This window comes from Zonotrichia leucophrys, chromosome 1A (assembly GCF_028769735.1).
Source record: "Zonotrichia leucophrys gambelii isolate GWCS_2022_RI chromosome 1A, RI_Zleu_2.0, whole genome shotgun sequence".
Classification (NCBI taxonomy): domain Eukaryota; kingdom Metazoa; phylum Chordata; class Aves; order Passeriformes; family Passerellidae; genus Zonotrichia; species Zonotrichia leucophrys.
Window position 1 is genome coordinate 72,401,608 of NC_088170.1, and position 19,489 is coordinate 72,421,096.

General features: G+C 61.8%; 1 protein-coding gene across 1 annotated transcript in view; it reads right to left on the reverse strand.

The window, feature by feature from the left end:
• Positions 1–18,990, reverse strand: part of MAPK8IP2 (mitogen-activated protein kinase 8 interacting protein 2) — a 31,764-nt gene extending 12,774 nt beyond the window's left edge. The window contains exons 1-8 of the mRNA XM_064703127.1: positions 18,848–18,990; positions 11,960–12,065; positions 11,480–11,722; positions 8,723–8,825; positions 7,197–7,331; positions 5,130–7,064; positions 4,199–4,274; positions 2,133–2,305 (exon numbers count right to left, since the gene is read on the reverse strand). Of these exons, the coding sequence (XP_064559197.1) occupies positions 2,133–2,305; positions 4,199–4,274; positions 5,130–7,064; positions 7,197–7,331; positions 8,723–8,825; positions 11,480–11,722; positions 11,960–12,065; positions 18,848–18,912 (2,836 nt within the window). The 5' untranslated portion in view covers positions 18,913–18,990. The remainder of the gene's footprint in view (positions 1–2,132; positions 2,306–4,198; positions 4,275–5,129; positions 7,065–7,196; positions 7,332–8,722; positions 8,826–11,479; positions 11,723–11,959; positions 12,066–18,847) is intronic.
• Positions 18,991–19,489: the final 499 nt, after the last annotated feature.

Genomic DNA, 19,489 nt, shown 5'->3' on the forward strand with positions numbered 1-19,489 from the left:
AAATATATATAATCCTCCTAAATAGGTATGCAATCAATACAATATGAATAATATATAATTTATATATGATATAAAAATAAATAATGTATTAGTTAATATGGAATAAATGAAGTTAATATAGAAAATCGATATAGAAAAAAATCAATATAGAAAAATATGAAAGTAATAGAAATAAATATAGAGATAAATGTAGAGATAAATGTAAAGGTAAATATAGAAATAAACATAGAGATAAACGTAGAAATAAACAGAGAAATAAATGCAGAAATAAATGTAGAAAAATCAATATAGAAAGAAAATCAATATAGAAAAATAAATATAGAAATAAGAGAAATAAATATAGAAATAAATATAGAGATAAATATAGAAAGAAATATAGAAAAAATAAAAATAGAAAAATATAGAGAAATCAATATAGAAAGAAAATCAATATAGAAAAATATGAAAATAATAGAAATAAATATAGAGATAAATAGAGAAAGAAATGTAGAAATATATAGAGAAATAAATATAGAAATAATTGTAGAAATAAATATATATAGAAATAAAAATCAAAATATAAACACAGCAAGATAAATATAGAGAAATCAATATAGAAAGAAAATCACTATAAAAAATATAGAAAAATATAGAAATAAATATAGAGATAAATAGAGAAATAAAGGTAGAAATATATAGAGAAATAAATATAGAAATAATTGTAGAAATAAATATATATAGAAATAAAAATCAAAATATAAACACAGCAAGATAAATATAGAGAAATCAATATAGAAAGAAAATCAATATTAAAAAAATATAGAAAAATATAGAAAAATATAGAAAAATATAGAAATAAATATAGAGATAAATAGAGAAATAAAAGTAGAAATATATCTAGAAATAAATGTAGAAATATATAGAGAAATAAATATAGAAATAATTGTAGAAATAAATATATATAGAAATAAAAATCGAAATATAAACACAGCAAGATAAATATAGAGAAATCAATATAGAAAGAAAATCAATATAAAAAAATATAGAAAAATATAGAAATAAATATAGAGATAAATAGAGAAAGAACTGTAGAAATACATATAGAAATAAATATAGAAATATATAGAGAAATAAATATAGAAATAATTGTAGAAATAAATATATAGAAATAAAAATCGAAATATAAATACAGCAAGATAAATATAGAGAAATCAATATAGAAAGAAAATCAATATAAAAAAATATAGAAAAATATAGAAATAAATATAGAGATATATAGAAAAATAAATGTAGAAATATATAGAGAAATAAATATAGAAATAATTGTAGAAATAAATATATAGAAATAAAAATCGAAATATAAACACAGCAAGATAAATATAGAGAAATCAATATAGAAAGAAAATCACTATAGAAAAATATAGAAATAAATATAGAGATAAATAGAGAAATAAAGGTAGAAATATATAGAGAAATAAATGTAGAAATATATATAGAAATAAATGTAGAAATATATATAGAAATATATATAGAAATACTTGTAGAAATAAATATATAGAAATAAAAATCGAAAAATAAATATAGCAAGATAAATATAGAGAAATCAATATAGAAAGAAAATCACTATAAAAAATATAGAAAAATATAGAAATAAATATAGAGATAAATAGAGAAATAAAGGTAGAAATATATATAGAAATAAATGTAGAAATATATAGAGAAATAAATATAGAAATAATTGTAGAAATAAATATATAGAAATAAAAATCGAAATATAAACACAGCAAGATAAATATAGAGAAATCAATATAGAAAGAAAATCACTATAGAAAAATATAGAAATAAATATAGAGATAAATAGAGAAATAAAAGTAGAAATATATATAGAAATAAATGTAGAAATATATATATAAATATATATAGATATTTATAAAGAAATATATATAAAAATAAATGTAGAAAAATACATATAGAAAAATAAATATAGAAAAAGAAAAATTATCATAATAAAGCAGCGTGACCTAGCTGCGGCCACACCCCAACGCTTTTATCCCCTATGAAAAATGAAAGACGTTAAAGAGCCAATCTGGTTTTTCCCAGGGAGGCTCCCCAAGCCCCCAGCCCCTGCCCAGTGCGGGGGTCCCGGCTCGTACCGACGGCGTCGCGGGCCTGCCCCACCACCTCGTGGGCGTAGAAGGCGGGGAAGATGCCGCGCTCGCCCGTGCGCATGTTGTAGCCCCGGTACCAGTAATCGTCCTCCTCCAGCTCCACCAGGATGGGATCGTCCACGTCCAGCTCCAGCTCGTCCTCGTGCCGCGGGATGAACCTGGGGGGACGCGCGGGGGGACGGCGTGGGGACGTGGGCAGCGCCAAAGCCACTGCCACGATGTCCTGGGCAGCCCAAAGCCACTGCCATGACATCCTGGGCAGCCCAAAGCCACTGCTCTGACCTCGTGGGCAGCCCAAAGCCACTGCCATGATGTCCTGGGGAGGCCCAAGCCACAGCTCAGTACCCTCAGGTCACCATCACCTCCCCAAAGTCACGGCTCTGACCTCGTGGGCAGCCCAAAGTCACTGCCATGATGTCCTGGGCAGCCCAAAGTCACTGCTCTGACCTCGTGGGCAACACCAAAGCCACTGCCATAATGTCCTGGGCAGCCCAAAGCCACTGCCATGATGTCCTGGGCAGCCCAAAGTCACTGCTCTGACCTCGTGGGCAGCACCAAAGCCACTGCCATGATGTCCTGGGCAGCGCCAAAGCCACTGCTCTGACCTCGTGGGCAGCACCAAAGCCACTGCTCTGACCTCGTGGGCAGCGCCAAAGCCACTGCCATGATGTTCTGGGCAGCCCCAAAGCCACTGCCATGATGTCCTGGGCAGCCCCAAAGTCACTGCTCTGACCTCGTGGGCAGCCCCAAAGTCACTGCCATGATGTCCTGGGCAGCGCCAAAGTCACAGCTCGGTACCCTCAGGTCACCATCACCTCCCCAAAGTCACTGCTCTGACCTCGTGGGCAGCCCAAAGTCACTGCCCTGACCTCCTGGGCAGCCCAAAGTCACTGCCATGATGTTCTGGTCAGCCCCAAAGCCACGACCCTGACCTCCTGGTCAGCCCCAAACTCACAGTCTTGATGTCCTGGGCAGCCCCAAAGTCACTGCTCTGACCTCGTGGGCAGCGCCAAAGCCACTGCCATGATGTCCTGGGCAGCCCCAAAGCCACAGCTCGGTACCCTCAGGTCACCATCACCTCCCCAAAGTCACGGCTCTGACCTCGTGGGCAGCACCAAAGCCATGGCTCTGCCCTCCTGATCAGCCCAAAGTCACTGCTCTGAGCTCCTGGTCAGCCCCAAAGCCATGACCCTGACCTCCTGGTCAGCCCCAAACTCACAGTCTTGATGTCCTGGTCAGCCCCAAACTCACAGCCTTAATCTCGTGGTCAGCCCCAAACTCACTGCCCTGACCTCCAGGTCAGCCCAAAGCCACTGCCCTGATCTTCTGGTCAGCCCAAAGCCACTGCCCTGACCTCCAGGTCAGCCCTCCAAAAGCCACAGCTCTGACCTGGTCAACCCAAAGTCAATGCCTTGCCCTCCTGGTCAGCCCCAAACTCACTGCCCTGACCTCAGCCCCAGTCACAGCCCTCACCTCGTGGTCAGCCCCAAAGCCACTGCCCTGACCCCGTGGTCAGCCCCAAAGCCACTCCATTCATCTTCTCATCACCCCCAAAGCCACTGCCCTCAGCCATTCACCAAAAATCCACCCTGCTACACCCCTTCCCCTCCTGGTCACCCCCAAACCCAGACCCACATCCCTTCCCCTCCGGATCACCCCCAAACCCAGACCCACACTCCCTTCCCCTCCGGGTCACCCCCAAACCCAGACCCACATCCCTTCCCCTCCGGATCACCCCCAAACCCAGACCCACACTCCCTTCCCCTCCGGGTCACCCCCAAACCCAGACCCACATCCCTTCCCCTCCGGATCACCCCCAAACCCACAGCCCTGTCCCCTTCATCCCCTCCTCATCCCCCATGCTCAGACCCCACCCCGATGTTGTGGTCGCCCCCAAACCCTGTAGCAGCTCTGGGGGGACATGACACCCCCAGAGCCCAGGGACAGCCACCCCAGCAGCGCACAGGGGGCCCTGGGGTGGCACTGCAGGGCCCTGGGTGTCCCTGGCAGGGGCCGTGTGTCACCTTGGGTGTCACCTGGGGTGGCCTCACCTGAAGACAGCGCGGTGGGTCTGCTCCCGCTCCTCGCCGTTCACCATGCAGGAGAACAGCCCGAAGGACTCTGTGCCTGTGGGGACAGCGATGCCAGGGACACGGGGGACAGCTGCCACCCCCATGGGACATGGGGACAGTGTCCACCCCCACAGGGACACGGGACAGCTGCCACACCCATGGGACATGGGGACAGTGTCCACCCCCACAGGGACACGGGGGACAGCTGCCACACCCATGGGACATGGGGACAGTGTCCACCCCCACAGGGACACGGGGGACAGCTGCCACCCCCATGGGACATGGGGACAGTGTGAACCCCCACAGGGACACGGGACAGCTGCCACACCCATGGGACAAGGGGACAGTGTCCACCCCCACAGGGACACGGGACAGCTGCCACCCCCATGGGACATGGGGACAGTGTCCACCCCCACAGGGACACGGGGGACAGCTGCCACTCCCACAGGGACACCCCCACCCATGTCCTGGGGGGCACTCGTGGGGTCAGAACCATCCTGGGGGTCCCACCTGGGCCCTGCCCAGCAGAGTAGGGCCGGGGACCCCTGTGGTCACTGTGAGCCTGCCTCATCTCCCGTGACATGTCACGACATGCCGTGACATATCATGGCATGGCATGGCATGGCATGGCACGGCACGCAGGAATGGTGCCAGGGACAGGACAGAGAGGGCAGCTGGTGTGAGAAGAGCTGGGACAGCACGGCACAACATGTCACGACATCCTGTGACATACTGGGACATGCTGTGACATGTCGTGACATGCCAGTGACATGTTGCGACATGCCACAACAGGGTACATGGGAATGGCTGGGGCAGGACACGGAGGGCAGCCAGTGTGCCAAGGTCACCCAGACCAGCCCAGGACACCGCGACATGTCACGACGTGTCACGACACGGCACCGCCACTTACTGGAGGAGCGTGAGGTGCTGTTGACGAAGACGTTGAGGAACTTCTTGGAGAACTGCAGGTCGGCCTCGGGGGACGAGTCCTCGGAGGAGCTGCGCGCGTCGGGGGCCACCAGCCCGTCCCCAAAGGCCACCTCGTCGTCACAGGCCCTCAGGATGTCGCTGTCGTCGCTGAGCACGGACGTGCAGCGCCGCAGGCTGACCAGCTCCAGCTGCGTGTGCTCGTCCACCACCAGCGTGTACTTGACCGAGTCGTAGGCCAGCGACTCGTCCAGCGCCGGTGGCTCCGGCGGCTCCGGCGCCTCCCCGGCCGGGCTGCCCCGACGCGAGGCCACCAAGGCCGGCTCGGCCTCCTCCAAGGCCATGGCGAAGCCGCGGTTGGTCTTGGCCGTGGACACGTCCAGCGCGGCGGGGTCGGCGTCGGGCGCTAACCGGACGTCGTCGATCATGGAGTCGGCCTCCAGCACGCCCGAGTCCAGGTCGCCGTCGAGGGCCCAGCGCCGGGGGCTGGCGGGGCTGCGATCGCCGCCGCTGACGGCGGGCTCGGCGCCGGGGGACGCCCGTGGCAGCGAGGCCGGGCGGCAGCCCAGGGTGGCCAGGACCTCGGAGGCGTCCAGGCGGCCGAGGGCGACGGGGCGGCCGGGGCACACGGGCGCGATGGTGTCGTTGGTGGGGTTGCTGAGGAACAGGAAGGGCCCCGGCTCCTCGGCCGGCGGCTCCGGCGGCGGCTCGGCGGCCGCGTGCTCGGCCTCGGCCAGGGAGCTGCGCAGCGTCTCCATGTCCACCAGCTCGATGGCGCCGCGCTGGCACCGTGTCCCTGCTGCCGTGTCCGCCAGCGCCGCCGGCGAGTCCCGCGGGCCCGGCTCCTCGTCCAGCGCCTCGCTCAGGATCTCGGGCTCCAGGTCGGAGGCGGGAGAGATGGTGTCGCACAGCGAGTGGCTGTTCTGGAAGCACTCGTCCGGGCACTTGATGGGGTACGAGCCCTCCGAGATCATCTTGTTCACCAGGTTGCTGAGCAGCCACGGCGAGTCCGAGTCCTCGCTCAGGTCGGGCTCCGACTCCGAGTCGGAGTCGTACTCGCTGTTGTCCTCTTCGTCCGCCTCAGGCATCAGCTTGGGCCCCACGGGCAGGTAGAAGGAGCGGCGGATGCTCTCCAGGCTGTGGTCGGGGTCGATCTTCAGGTCCAGGGGGCTGGCGCTGGACACCTCGGTCTGGCCCTCGGGCGCGGGGCCGTCGGCCGGGTCCAGGCTGTCGTAGTAGGCGTCCATCTTCAGCTCGGCCAGGCTCTCCCTCCTGAGCACGCCGCGCTCCGGCGGGCCCCTCTCGGCCGGCTCCTCCTCGTCCTCCTTGCCCTTGTCCAGCAGCAGCGAGTCCTTGATGCCCAGCAGGCCGGGCGCCTCCAGCTCGGGCTCCAGCTCTCCCTCGGAGCCGGGCGAGCTGGCCTCCTCGATGGAGTTGGTCAGGTGGGACGAGCGGCCGCTGCTGCTGTCGCTGCTGAGGTCCAGCTCGGTCTCCGAGATGGACGAGATCATGTTGCTGACCAGGCGCCCGCCGGCGAAAGCCGCCTCGAGCTCCCCGTCCACGTCCGAGTCAGAGCCGGGCGAGCTGAGCTCGTCCCCGCGCCGCCCGCCGGGCAGGAAGGGCTTGGCCGTGCGGCTCGTGAGGTCGGCCTCGATGCCCGGGTCCGAGGAGGGCGACGTGGTCTCCGAGGAGCCCGAGGGGTGGCCGCGCACGCTGGCGGCCCGGCCGGACTGGGCGCCCTCCCCGTCGGAGCTGAGCGGCTCCGCGGGAGCCCCGTCCCGCTCCGGCCGGGGAGGCCGCGGCTGCGGCTGCGGGCGGGGGGACCCCGGGCTGCCGCCGCCCTGGGGCTGCGTGGGGGCCTGGGGGGCGGCCTGGGGCGGGGGGGCGGCCTCGGGGGCGCCGGGGGGAGCCGCGGGCCCTGTTGGAGAGAGACAGGGGTGAGGAGGCGGGGGCGGCTGGCGGGGGCGCGGCGGGGAGAGCGGAGCTCGGAGCGCAGCGGAGATGAGGTTCATGTTAAAATCGGGCGCGGCTCTCGGGGGCGATGGGTTACCATGTGCCAGGGACTCGGGGCTGTTGCCTTGCGAGTCCAGGGGGGAGGGCGGCAGCGAGGGGGGAGCCCCCCCGGGGCCCGGCGGGCTCTCCAGGCAGGGTCCGTCCAGGATGCAGGCGTGGGGGGACGAGTGTCCTGCGGGGAGGGGACACGGAGCCGGCGTCACCCCGCGGGAGCCGGCAGCACACCCGCGATGGCACAGCCCCATTGTCACCCCGCCATTGTCACACCCGCATTGGCACAGCCCACTGTCACACCTGCATTGTCACACCCACGTTGGCACAGCCCCATTGTCACCCCGCCATTGTCACACCTGCATTGTCACAGTCCTATGCTCACACCTGCATTGTCACACCCGCATTGGCACAGCCCCACTGTCACCTTGCCACTGACACAACCCCATTGGCACATCCCATTGGCACAGCCCCACTGTCACCCTACCATTGTCACAGCCCCATTGTCACACCTGCATTGTCACACCCGCCTTAGCACAGCCCCATTGTCACATGCACAAATGTCACACCCGCGATGGCACAGCCCCACTGTCACCCCGCCATTGTCACAGCCCCACTGTCACACCTGCATTGGCACAGCCCCATTGTCACACCCGCGTTGGCACAGCCCCATTGTCACACCCGCATTGGCACAGCCCCACTGTCACACCCACATTGGCACAGCCCCACTGTCACATGCACAAATGTCACACCCGCGATGGCACAGCCCCACTGTCACCCTACCATTGTCACAGCCCCATTGTCACACCTGCAATGTCACAGCCCCACTGTCACACCCGCGATGGCACAGCCCCACTGTCACACCTGCATTGTCACACCCGCCTTGACACAGCCCCATTGTCACACCCGTGTTGGCACAGTTCCACTGTCACAGCCCCACTGTCACACCTGCATTGTCACACCCGCCTTAGCACAGCCCCATTGTCACACCCGCCTTAGCACAGCCCCATTGTCACATGCACAAATGTCACACCCGCGATGGCACAGCCCCACTGTCACCCTGCCATTGTCACACCTGCATTGTCACAGCCCCATTGTCACACCTGCATTGTCACACCCGCATTGGCACAGCCCCACTGTCACCTTGCCACTGACACAGCCCCACTGTCACATCCCATTGGCACAGCCCCGTTGGCACAGCCCCGCTGGCACACCTGCATTGTCACGCCCACGTTGGCACAGCCCCATTGTCCCAGTCCTGCTGTCACACCCGCGTTGGCACAGCCCCACTGTCACATGCCCAAATGTCATACCTGCATTGTCACACCTGCATTGTCACAGCCCCATTGGCACAACACCAATGTCACACCTGCATGTCACAGCCCCACTGTCACACCCGTATTGGCACAGCCCCACCGGCACAGCCCCATTATCATAGCCCAAATGTCACACCCACGTTGGCACAGCCCCACTGGCACACCTGGGTTGGCACAGCCCCATGTCATCCTGCCACTGACACAGCCCCACTGTCACCGTACCATTGTCACAGCCCCACTGTCACCCCTTGCTCACCGGTGTGTGAGGAAGAGGAGGAGGAGGAGGAGTGCAGCAGCGCGTCCTGCCAGCTGGGGCGCGGCGCGGGCGGGGCGAAGCCGCCGTTGTTGTTCAGGGAATCCTGCGGGGACAGCGGGGCCGGGGGGTCAGTGGGGACCCCTGACCCTGGGAGCGCTCGGGGACACCGGGGGGACACCGGGATGGGGGCGTGGGAATGGGGATGGGGATATGGGGGATAGGGATATGGGGGATGTGGGGGACAGGGATGGGGGGACACCGGGATGGGGGGACACCGGGATGGGGGCGTGGGAATGGGGATGGGGATATGGGGGATAGGGATATGGGGGATAGGGATGGGGGGACACCGGGATGGGGGGACACCGGGATGGGGGCGTGGGAATGGGGATGGGGATATGGGGGATAGGGATATGGGGGATGTGGGGGACAGGGATGGGGGGACACCGGGATGGGGGTGGGGGAATGGGGATATGGGGATGTGGAAATGGGGATTGGGATATGGGGGATGTGGAGGATGAGGAATATGGGGGGTACGGGAATGGGGGATGTGGGATATGGGTCCTAGGGGGGACAGGGATGGGAATGGGTGCAGGAGGGGACAGGGATGGGGGCATGGGGATATGGGGGATGTGGGAATGGGGGATGTGGGAATGGGTCCTAGGGGGGAGCAGGGATGGGAATGGGTGCAGGAGGGGACAGGGATAGGGGGACACCCCCAGGGATGGGCACTGGGGGACAGGGAAGGGAGTGGGGAATGTGGGGACAGGGATGGGGGTACGGGAGGGGTGCCGGGGGTGGGCATGGTCCCGGGGGTGCCACAGGGACAGCTCTGGGGTGCCTGGCAGCCCCCGTGCCACGTGCGCGGGTTTATCCGGATTAGGGCCGCCGCATCCATCCCTGCATCCCCTGCCCGCCGGAGCATGCCAGGGGCATGGCACAGCACGGCACGGGTGGCACGGTGCCCACCCCGGGGACAAGGCCAGCAGGGCGCTGACCACGGGACAGCCGTGTGTGGGACCCCAGGAGCAGGGCCCCGGCTCGCAGGGGTGTGGGGAGCCCCGGGATGTTCGGGAATGTGGCGGCGGCAGCTGCAGCGGGATTAGTCCCGCCGGGAAGCGCGGGCAGCGCTAATCCCGGCACATCCCGGCGGGAGCGGGGATTAGGGAGCGCGGCCGGGCCGTGGGGAACCAAGCGGGGTGGCCCTGACAGGGACTGGGGTGGGCACAGAGGGGGCAGGGATATGGGGATGGGGGGATACGGGAATGGGGGAGCTGGGAATGGGGGATGTGAGAAAAGGGAGATATGGGAATAGGGGAGATGGGAATGGGACGAGATGGGGATGGGAGATGGGACTGGGGGGATGTGGGAATGGGGAAATGGGGATGGGTCCTAGCGGGGACAGGGATGGGAATGGGTGCAGGAGGGACAGGGATGGCAGAGATGGGAGTGAGTGATGAAGGAAATGGGGACACGTGCCAGAGGGGACAGGGATGGGGGACACGTTGGGGGAGGACAAGTGAAGGGTGGTGAAAGGGTTAAAGACAGGGGACAAGGCATGGGGACACAGGGATGGCTGCAGGGGGGACACAGGGATGTGTTCTGTGGGGACACAGGGATGGCTGCAAGGGGACACAGGGATGTGTTCTGTGGGGACACAGAGATGGCTGCAAGGGGACACAGGGATGGCTGCAGGGGGGACACAGGGATGTGTTCTGTGGGGACACAGGGATGGCTGCAGGGGCGACAGGGACACAGGGATGTGTTCTGTGGGGACACAGGGACACAGGGCCCAAGGACCAGGATGTCGCCTCCTCCCGGGACCCCGCGATGGGGCAGATCCAGGGGCCCCACCCGCCCCTTCCAAGGGATGACGGGGCCACGCAGGGACCCGGCCTGGCCGGGCAGGGCAGGACCCCCGGGCTCTGTCCCCTCTGTCCCCTCTCGGTGACCGCCACCCCCCGGGCTCCCCCCCCCCCAGGCCGGCAGCGCGCGGGGCCCTCCCGGGAAAAGGGGGGGGCCCCGAAATTCCCGAGCGCCCGCGGTTCCCTGGCAACGCCGGCGGTGCAGCCGCTTCCCACACACTGCGGCGGCGCCTGCGCCGCGACACGGGGACATCCCTGCGGCGACACGGCCGGGGGGACACCCCGGGAGCCCCGAGCCCTGCAAAACGGGGGACACGGCGTGGGGGGGGCACCGGGGACGGAGAGCACCGGGAGGGAGGGAGGGGACAGTGACCCAAGGCGGGGGGACAGTGACCATGGAAGGGAAGGGACAGTGACCATGGAAGGGAAGGGACAGTGACCCCCGGGAGGGGACAGTGACCATGGAAGGGAAGGGACAGTGACCCCCGAGAGGGGACAGTGACCACGGAAGGGAAGGGACAGTGACCACAGGGGGACTGCGGACAGTGACTGCAGAAGGGAAGGGACAGTGACCCCCAGGGGGGGACAGGGACAGTGACCTAAAGGGGGTGAGACAGTGACCATGGAGGGGAAGGGACACAGATTCTGGGGGGATGGGGACAGTGACCACTGAAGGGAAGGGACAGTGACCTCTGGGGGGGATGGGGACACAGATTCCGGGGGGATGGGACAGTGACCCCCGGGGGAAGGGACACAGACCCCAGGGAGCCATGGGGACAGTGACCCCGGGATGGATGGGGACACAGCCCCCGGGGGGAATGGGGACAGTGACCCCGGGAGCCATGGGGACAGTGACCCCAGGACAAGGGGACACCTGCGGCCAGCCTGGCCTCACCTGGGTGCCCGGGGCCGTCAGGTTGAGCGTGGTGGGGCGATGCTTCTGCGTCTCCTCCAGGGCGGGCGAGGGGATGGGCGAGGCCGAGGGGGACGGCGGCGCCTCCAGCTCGTTGCCTTCCTCCTCCTCCTCTTCCTCGTCGTCGTCGTCGTCGTTGTCGTCGATCATCTCGAACTCCTGGAAGTCGTCCTGGAAGGTGCACACGGGGTGCGGCTGCTCCCCGCGCTCCAGCACCAGGCAGTCCTGCGGGCGGCACCGTGTCAGGGACCAGGGGACAGCGCGGGCCACCCCCACTGCCACCGAGGGGTGGCAGCGTCCCCAGTCCCCGCTGGGGTGGCCTGAAGGGACAAGGGACTGCCGGCTCGTCCCCTTTGCCTCAGCACCCACAGAGCCAGCAAAGGCACCGCTGTGGGTGAGTGGCGGCAGCCCGGTGTCCCCACAGCCCCTGCGGTGTCCCCAAGGGCCACCAGGCTCCTGCACCTTCTCGTAGTGGTCCGAGTCGTAGTTGAGGCCGATGCCGCAGTCGTCCGTGATCTCTGACAGGTCCTCGTCATCAAACTCCTCCAGGCTGATGTCCTGGGGGGGCCTGGGGACACAGGGGACACGGCTCAGCGACAGCCTGGCCCTCATGGCACGGTGAGAGTAGAGTGGCACCATGGGGACACAGGGGACACAGCCTGGCCAGGCTCTCCTGGCACTGTGAGACACCATGGGGACAGAGGGGACACGGCTCAGGGACAGCCAGGCCCTCATGGCACTGTAAGAGCAGAGGGGCACCATGGGGACACAGGGGACACGGCTCAGTGACAGCCTGGCCCTCATGGCACTATGAGAGTAGAGTGGCACCACGGGGACACAGGGGACACAGCCTGGCCAGGCTCTCCTGGCACTGTGAGACACCATGGGGACAGAGGGGACACGGCTCAGTGACAGCCAGGCCCTCATGGCACGGTGAGAGTAGAGTGGCACCATGGGGACACAGGGGACACAGCCTGGCCAGGCCCTCTGGGCACTGTGAGACACCATGGGGACACAGAGGACACGGCTCAGTGACAGCCAGGCCCTCATGGCACTGTGAGAGCAGAGGGGCACCATGGGGACACAGGGGACACGGCTCAGTGACAGCCAGGCCCTCACAGCACCATGAGAGCAGAGGGGCACCATGGGGACAGAGGGGACACGGCTCAGGGACAGCCGGGCCAGGCCCTCATGGCACTGTGATAGCAGAGTGGCACCACGGGGACAGAGGGGACACAACCCGGCCAGGTGCTCATGGCACCGAGAGAGCAGAGTGGCACCATGGGGACATCCATCCGTGTATGGGTGGCACTCTCAGCATGGGAGCACAAGGGACATGGCACCATAACTCTGTCACCCCTGGGTGCCACACAGGCATGGCACCAGGACACTGTCACCTCTGGTGCCACATGGACATGGCACCAGGACATGTGGACATGTCACCACAACCCTTTCACCTCTGGATGCTGGAACAGGGACATGTCACCACAACACAGGGATATGTCACCACAGCTCTGTCACCTCTGGGTGCCACATGGATATGTCATCATTCCCCTGTCACCTCTGGGTGCTGGCACAGGACAATCACAGGGACGTGACACCAAACCCTGTCACCCCTTAGTGCCAGCACAGGACAACAACAGGGACATGTCACCATAACACAGGGACATGTCACCACAGCCCTGTCACCCCTGCTGCCACATGGACATGTCACCATAACCCTGCCACTCCTTAGTGCCAGCATGGGACAATCACAGGGACATGGCACCACACCCCTGTCACCTCTGGGTGCTGGCACAGGACAACCACAGGGACATGGCACCACAACCCTGTCACCTCTGGTGCCACATGGACATGTCACCATAATCCTGCCAGCATGGGACAATCACAGGGACATGTCACCATAACACAGGGACATGTCACCACACCCCTGTCACCTCTGGGTGCCACATGGACGTGGCACCAAGCCCTGTGTCCCCCGGGTGCCATATGGACGTGGCACCAAGCCCTGTCCCCCCTGGGTGCTGGCACAGGACAGCCACGGGCACACGTCACCCACGGCTGTCACCACGCGGTGGCACCGGCTGGGCGGAGGTGCCGAGGCCACCACACGTCCCAAATTCCCGTCCCACAGAATCCCCGGAGCCGAGGTGGGGAGGGGACGGTCACCAGCTCTGGGGTGGCCTGTGCTGCTGGGGGGGGGGGTCACAGCGGCACGGCTGGGGGGTGACAAAGGGGACACAGGCTGTGACACCCCTGAGCGCATTCCCAGGGAACGGGGGTGCCATGGAAACCAGCGGCTCCTGCGGGAACAGCGGAATGAGAGAAATCCCGAAATCCTGAAATCCTGGCAGGGTTTGGGGCCAGAAAACCGAAACTGGGGGTTTGGTGGAGGCTCCGTGAGGGGGGAGATACAGCCTGGGTGCCACTGGGACCCTCTGGTCACCCTCTGTGGGGTTGGGGACACCCAGGGTCCCCCCATTTGGGTCTCAAGGGTGCCTGGGTGCCACTGGGACCCTCTGGTCACCCTCTGTGGGTTTGGGGACAGGCAGGACCATCCCCAGGGGTGTGTGGCAGCAGCCAGGTGCCACTGGGACCCTGTGCCCACCTTCCATGGGGTTGGGGACATCCAGGACCCCCAGCTGGTGACCAGGAGGGTGTGGCAGCACCTGGGTGTCACTGGGACCCTTTGGTCACCCTCTGTGGGGTTGGGGACACCCAGGGTCCCCCCATTTGGGTCTCAAGGGTGCCTGGGTGCCACTGGGACCCTCTGGTCACCCTCTGTGGGGTTGGGGACAGGCAGGACCATCCCCAGGGTGTGTGGCAGAAGCCAGGTGCCACTGGGACCCTGTGCCCACCTTCCATGGGGTTGGGGACATCCAGGACCCCCACTGGTGACCAGAGGGTGTGGCAGCACCTGGGTCACTGGGACCCTTTGGTCACCCTCTGTGGGGTTGGGGACCCCAGGTCCCCCATTTGGTCTCAGGGTGCTGGTGCCACTGGGACCCTCTGTCACCCTCTGTGGGTTGGGGACACCCAGGGTCCCCCATTTGGTCTCAGGGTGCCTGTCCACTGGACCTCTGGTCACCTCTGTGGGTGGGGACTGCAGACATCCCAGGGTGTGTGGTAGCAGCGAGGTTCCACTGGGACCCTGTGCCCACCTTCCGTGGGGTTGGGGACACCCAGGGTCCCCCATTCCAGTCCCAAGGGTGTGTGGCAGTGCCTGCGTGCCACTGGGACCCTCTGGTCACCCTTCCATGGGGTTGGGGACACCCAGGACGCCCAGCTTGTCCCCACGGGGGTGTGGCAGCGCCTGGGCACCAGTGGGACCCTGTGCCCCCTCCGTGGGGTTGGGGACAGCCCGGTGGGCTCGGGCGGGTGCGGGGGCCCAGCCCGCAGGGTGGCAGCAGGGTCAGACCCCCAGGGGGACCCAGGGCTGTCCCCTGTCCCCCCCGCGGTGCAGCCGCCCCCGATTCCCGGCAGGAAGATTCCCCTAATCCCATAATTCCCAGAAGTAGGGCACGGCCGCGCCGAATCCGCGCAGATTTGGGGCAAAAGCGGCAGAAACGGAGCCGGGGCCGGGGCTGAGCGGGAGCGGGGCTGAGCGGGGCCCCAAAGGACACAGGGACAGGGGAGCCCTGGGCGGGGGGCTGAGGGGTCCCGGGGTTTGGGGAGCGCAGCCTTTTGGGGTGCAGAGCCCTGGGTGCTGGGAGGGAATGTCCTTCGGGGTGCAGAGCCCTGGGGTGTCGGAAACAAAATTTTGGGGTGTGCAGAACCTTTGGGGAACTTTGGGGTTCCAGGGTGCCAGACTCTGGGGTGTTGGGGTGCAGAGCCCTGGGCTGTGGGGAAGAACATTTTTGGTGTGCAGAACCTTTTTGGGATATTGGGGTGCAGATCCTGCTGGGGTATAGGGACCAGAGCCTGGGCTATTGGGGAACAGAGCCCTAGGATATTGGGGAACAGAGCCTTGGGATTTTGGGGCGCAGATCCTGTTGGGTTATAGGTTAGAGCCTGGGGTATTGAGGAGCAGAACCCTGGGGTTTTGGGGTGCAGAACCCTAGGATGTCAGGGAGCAGAGCCCCGTGATTTTGGGGTGCAGAACCCCAGGATGGCAAGGAGTAGAACCCTGGCGTTTTAAGGTGCAGAGCCCTTTGGGGTGCACAGCTCAGGATGTTGGGGTGCAGAACCCTTTGGGGCACAGAGACCTGATTTGTTGGGGAGCAGAGCCCCAAAATTGCTGAGGAGCAGAGCCTTGGGGTGTCAGGGAGCAGAGCCTTTTGGGGTGCAGAGCCCAGGGGTGTTGGGGGCCAGACTCCTGGATATTGGGGCACAGATCCCAGGATGTCGGGGTGCAAAGTCCAGGATGTTGGGGTGCAGAACCCAGGATGTCAGGGAGCAGAGCCCTACGGGGTGCAGAACCCAGGATGTTGGGGTGCAGAGCCCTACATTGTGCAAAACCATCCCCCAACCCCACAGAATATGGGGGCCTGCCCCCCTGCAGGAAGAACCCTGGGACCCTGCTGTCCCCGGGGTCTATGGGGGTCCTGTGGGCACACAGGGGGACAGGACAGTGGGGCTGAGTCCTCCTGGGGTGGGGACCTCGGGGTCCCCTCCTGCACCCCTGGACCCTCCTCAGTGGGGAGAAACTCCTGATCCTGGCTGGGGACACGGGAATGGGATGGGATGGGATGGGATGGGATGGGATGGGATGGGAACACCGCAGTGGGGTGGGGACACTGTGGTGGGACAGGAATGACATGGAGGGATGGGGACACTGCTTTGGGTTGGGATGGTCACACGGGGTGGGAATGACACAGTGGGATGGGGTGGTCACAGTGGGATGGGGACACTGTGGTGGCATGGGAATGGCACAGTGATATGGGGTGGTCACAGTGGGATGGGGACACTGTGGTGGCATGGAACCAGCAGTGAGAGCCCATCCAGCTCCACAATCTCCCCGATGGGATCCCAGGGGACCGGGCTGGGGCCAAATGCAGTGCCCCGGCCATGGATACAGGGACACAGCACCGGCAATGAGCAGCGGGAACAAGGACAGTGCCCGTCCCCACCTTGGGGACACTCCCTGGGCCGGCTGGCACCGAGGGACAGGAGCAGAGCCGAGGGTGGGGACAGGGCCGGGGGTCTCACCCAGCCCCGCACACACAGAGGGGATCAGGAAGGGCTGGAACCTGCAGGACCCCCCACACCCCTACGGCATCCCAGTGATCCCAGTACCATCACCCCAAGCTGGGACGGGCCGGAGGGGACTCCAAAGGCGCCCAGCATCACCTGGCAGGGGGCACGGGGCCGGGAGGGCTGGGCAGGGACAGCGGCGGTGCCAGCGCTGCCAGGGCCGGGAGGGCCGGGCAGGGACAGCGGCGGTGCCAGCGCTGCCAGGGCCGGGCTCCCTCCCCGGGGAGCGCTGCCGGCGGCGCAGGCCCCGGGCGGGTGGAATTTCCACATCGCTGCCAGCCCCGCTCCCTGCGCACCGCCCGGGGGGGGCTCCGAGCGCCGGGAGGGGACCCCACAGTGACCGGGAGGGGATGGCACCCCCCGCCCGCTCCCGGAGCTTGCTCTGACCCCGTGGTCACCCCAAATTGGGGACCGGGGGCTCCTGGCTGGCACCTGGGGCTGCCACGGCCCGAGCGGGAGGTGGGAGCCATCGCAAGGCCCGGCTGCGTGCGCGCCTGGAATTCCCTCATCGAGGGAGCGTCCCCACAATCGAGCATCCATTCCCACCTCGGGCATTCATTCCCTCATCGAGGGAGCATTCCCAGCTCATTCCGGCCTCTCCTCTCCGGCCAGGGGGTCCCACCCCACCGGGCACCCCCTCTCTGCCCGCGGCTCCTCAGGGAAGGCACAGCCGGGTTCGGGTTCGGGTTCTCCCGTCACCATTCCCGGCTGATCTCGGCGTGCTCGGGGAGCCCCAGGGAGCGGCCCCGGGTTTGGGATGGCTCCGGGCACAGCTCCCGCTCCCCGGACTGGGCCCGGCTGCCCCAGGGCCCGGCCCCGAGGCCGAGCGGCCCCAGCGAGGCCGTGGCGTCCCCTCCCTGCGCCACCGCGGGCAGGGACAGCCCGGGGTCCTGCTGCGCTGCGGGCCGCGAAGGGGACAGCCCGGCGACAGGGACATCCTGGGGACAGGGACATCCTGGGATGCTCGGGGAAGGGGACATCATCGGGATGGGGATGCTCAGGGAGGGGACAGTCCGAGCAAGGGGATGCTCAGAGAAAGGGACATCCTGGGGATGGAGATGCTCAGAGAAGGGGGACATCCTGGAGATGGGGACATCCTGGGGATGGGGACATCCTGGAAACGTAGATGCTAAGGGAGGGGACATCCTGGGGATGGGGGATGCTCAGGGAGGGGACAGTCCGAGCAAGGGGATGCTCAGGGAAGGGGACATCCTGGAGACGTGGTTGCTCAGAGAAGGGGGACATCCTGGAGATGGGAACATCCTGGGGATGGGGACATCCTGGAGACGTGGTTGCTCAGAGAAGGGGACATCCTGGGGCCAGGGACACCCCAGAGAAGGGGAGCCCTGCCCAGCACACCCACAGCCAGCCAAGGGCACGTCCCGCAGCCCCGCTGTCCCCTGCTCCTCTCTCCGCAGCTCCCGCATCCCCGGGGCGCTCCAGGTGCCCCTCAGGGCCGCCTCCTGCCCTTCCCATTCCGCTGCCGGGCGTCTCGGCCCCGCAGTGCGCCAGCCCGGCCCGGAGCCCGCACCCCAACCCCGCACCCCGACCCCCGGCCCCGCACCGCGACCCCCGGCCCCGCACCCAGCCAAGGTCAGGCGCGGGGCGGGCCCCGCCGCGTCCCCTCCCCGCGGGACCCCCGGCGGCCCTGCGGGAAGGTGACCGATCCCGGGGCCCCGGTGCGGCGTCCCGGCTGCGGGATCCCCCCGGATCCCTTCGGCATCCCCCCGGCCGCGCCGAGCCCCCCCTGCTCCCGGGACCGGCCCCCCCATCCCCATCCCCGTCCCCATCCCGGGGCCGCTGCGGCGCCTCGGGAGAGACAAAGAGGCGGCGGCGGCTCCTCCCGCAGCGGCCCCGGGATGCGGCGGCCCCCGAGGCCGGGGGGGCTCCGGGCCCCGGGCAGGGGAAGGCACGGAGGGGACCCCGCGCCCCCCGCCCGCGGCGCTCCCGGGGCTGGATGGCGGCGCCGGTAACGCCGGGAAGGGCCGCGCTGGGGCGGGGGGCGGGAGGAGCCCCCCCGGTCCCGCATCCCAAGGTGAACGGGCGGGCGGGGGGGGCCGGGGCGCAGGCCCGGTGCAAGGGCGGCACGGCGGGAGGGGAAGGGCAGCGCGACCCCGCATCCCCCACCCGCGCATCCCCCGCGCGTCCCCCGCTCACCGGCAGCCGGGCGGGGAGAGCGAGTGGAAGGTGGAGAGCGAGAACATCTCGGCGCGATCCGCCATTTTCTCCGGCCGGGGCTGCGCCGGACTGCGGAGCTGCGGGAGCGGGGGGGGGAGCGGCGGGAGGAGCTGCGGGAGCGGCGGGGGAGCGGCGGGGGGCGGGAGGAGCCGCGGGAATGAACGGGGGGAGAGGGAGGAGGAGCTGCGGGAAAACGGGGGGAGAGGGGCGGGAGGAGCTGCGGGAATAACGGGGGGAGAGGGAGGAGCCGGGAGGGGCGGGGGCGGCCGGAGGGAGGGAGGGAGTTGTGGGATCGGATGGGGTGGGATGGGGTGGGATGGGATGGGATGGGATGAGGGGCGGTCCAGGGGGTCCAGAGAAGGAGGGGTCTGGGGGTGTGGGATGGGATTGGGGGAGTTCTGGGAATGGGGGTGGGATTGGGAGGGAATGGGGAGGGGTCCTGGGTGGGCGGGGGGGGAATCTCCTGAGGGGAGGGGAAAGGGAAGGGAAGGGAAGGGAAGGGAAGGGAAGGGAAGGGAAGGGAAGGGAAGGGAAGGGAAGGGAAGGGAAGGGAAGGGAAGGGAAGGGAAGGGAAGGGAAGGGAAGGGAAGGGAAGGGGATTTGGGATGGGGTGGGATCGCC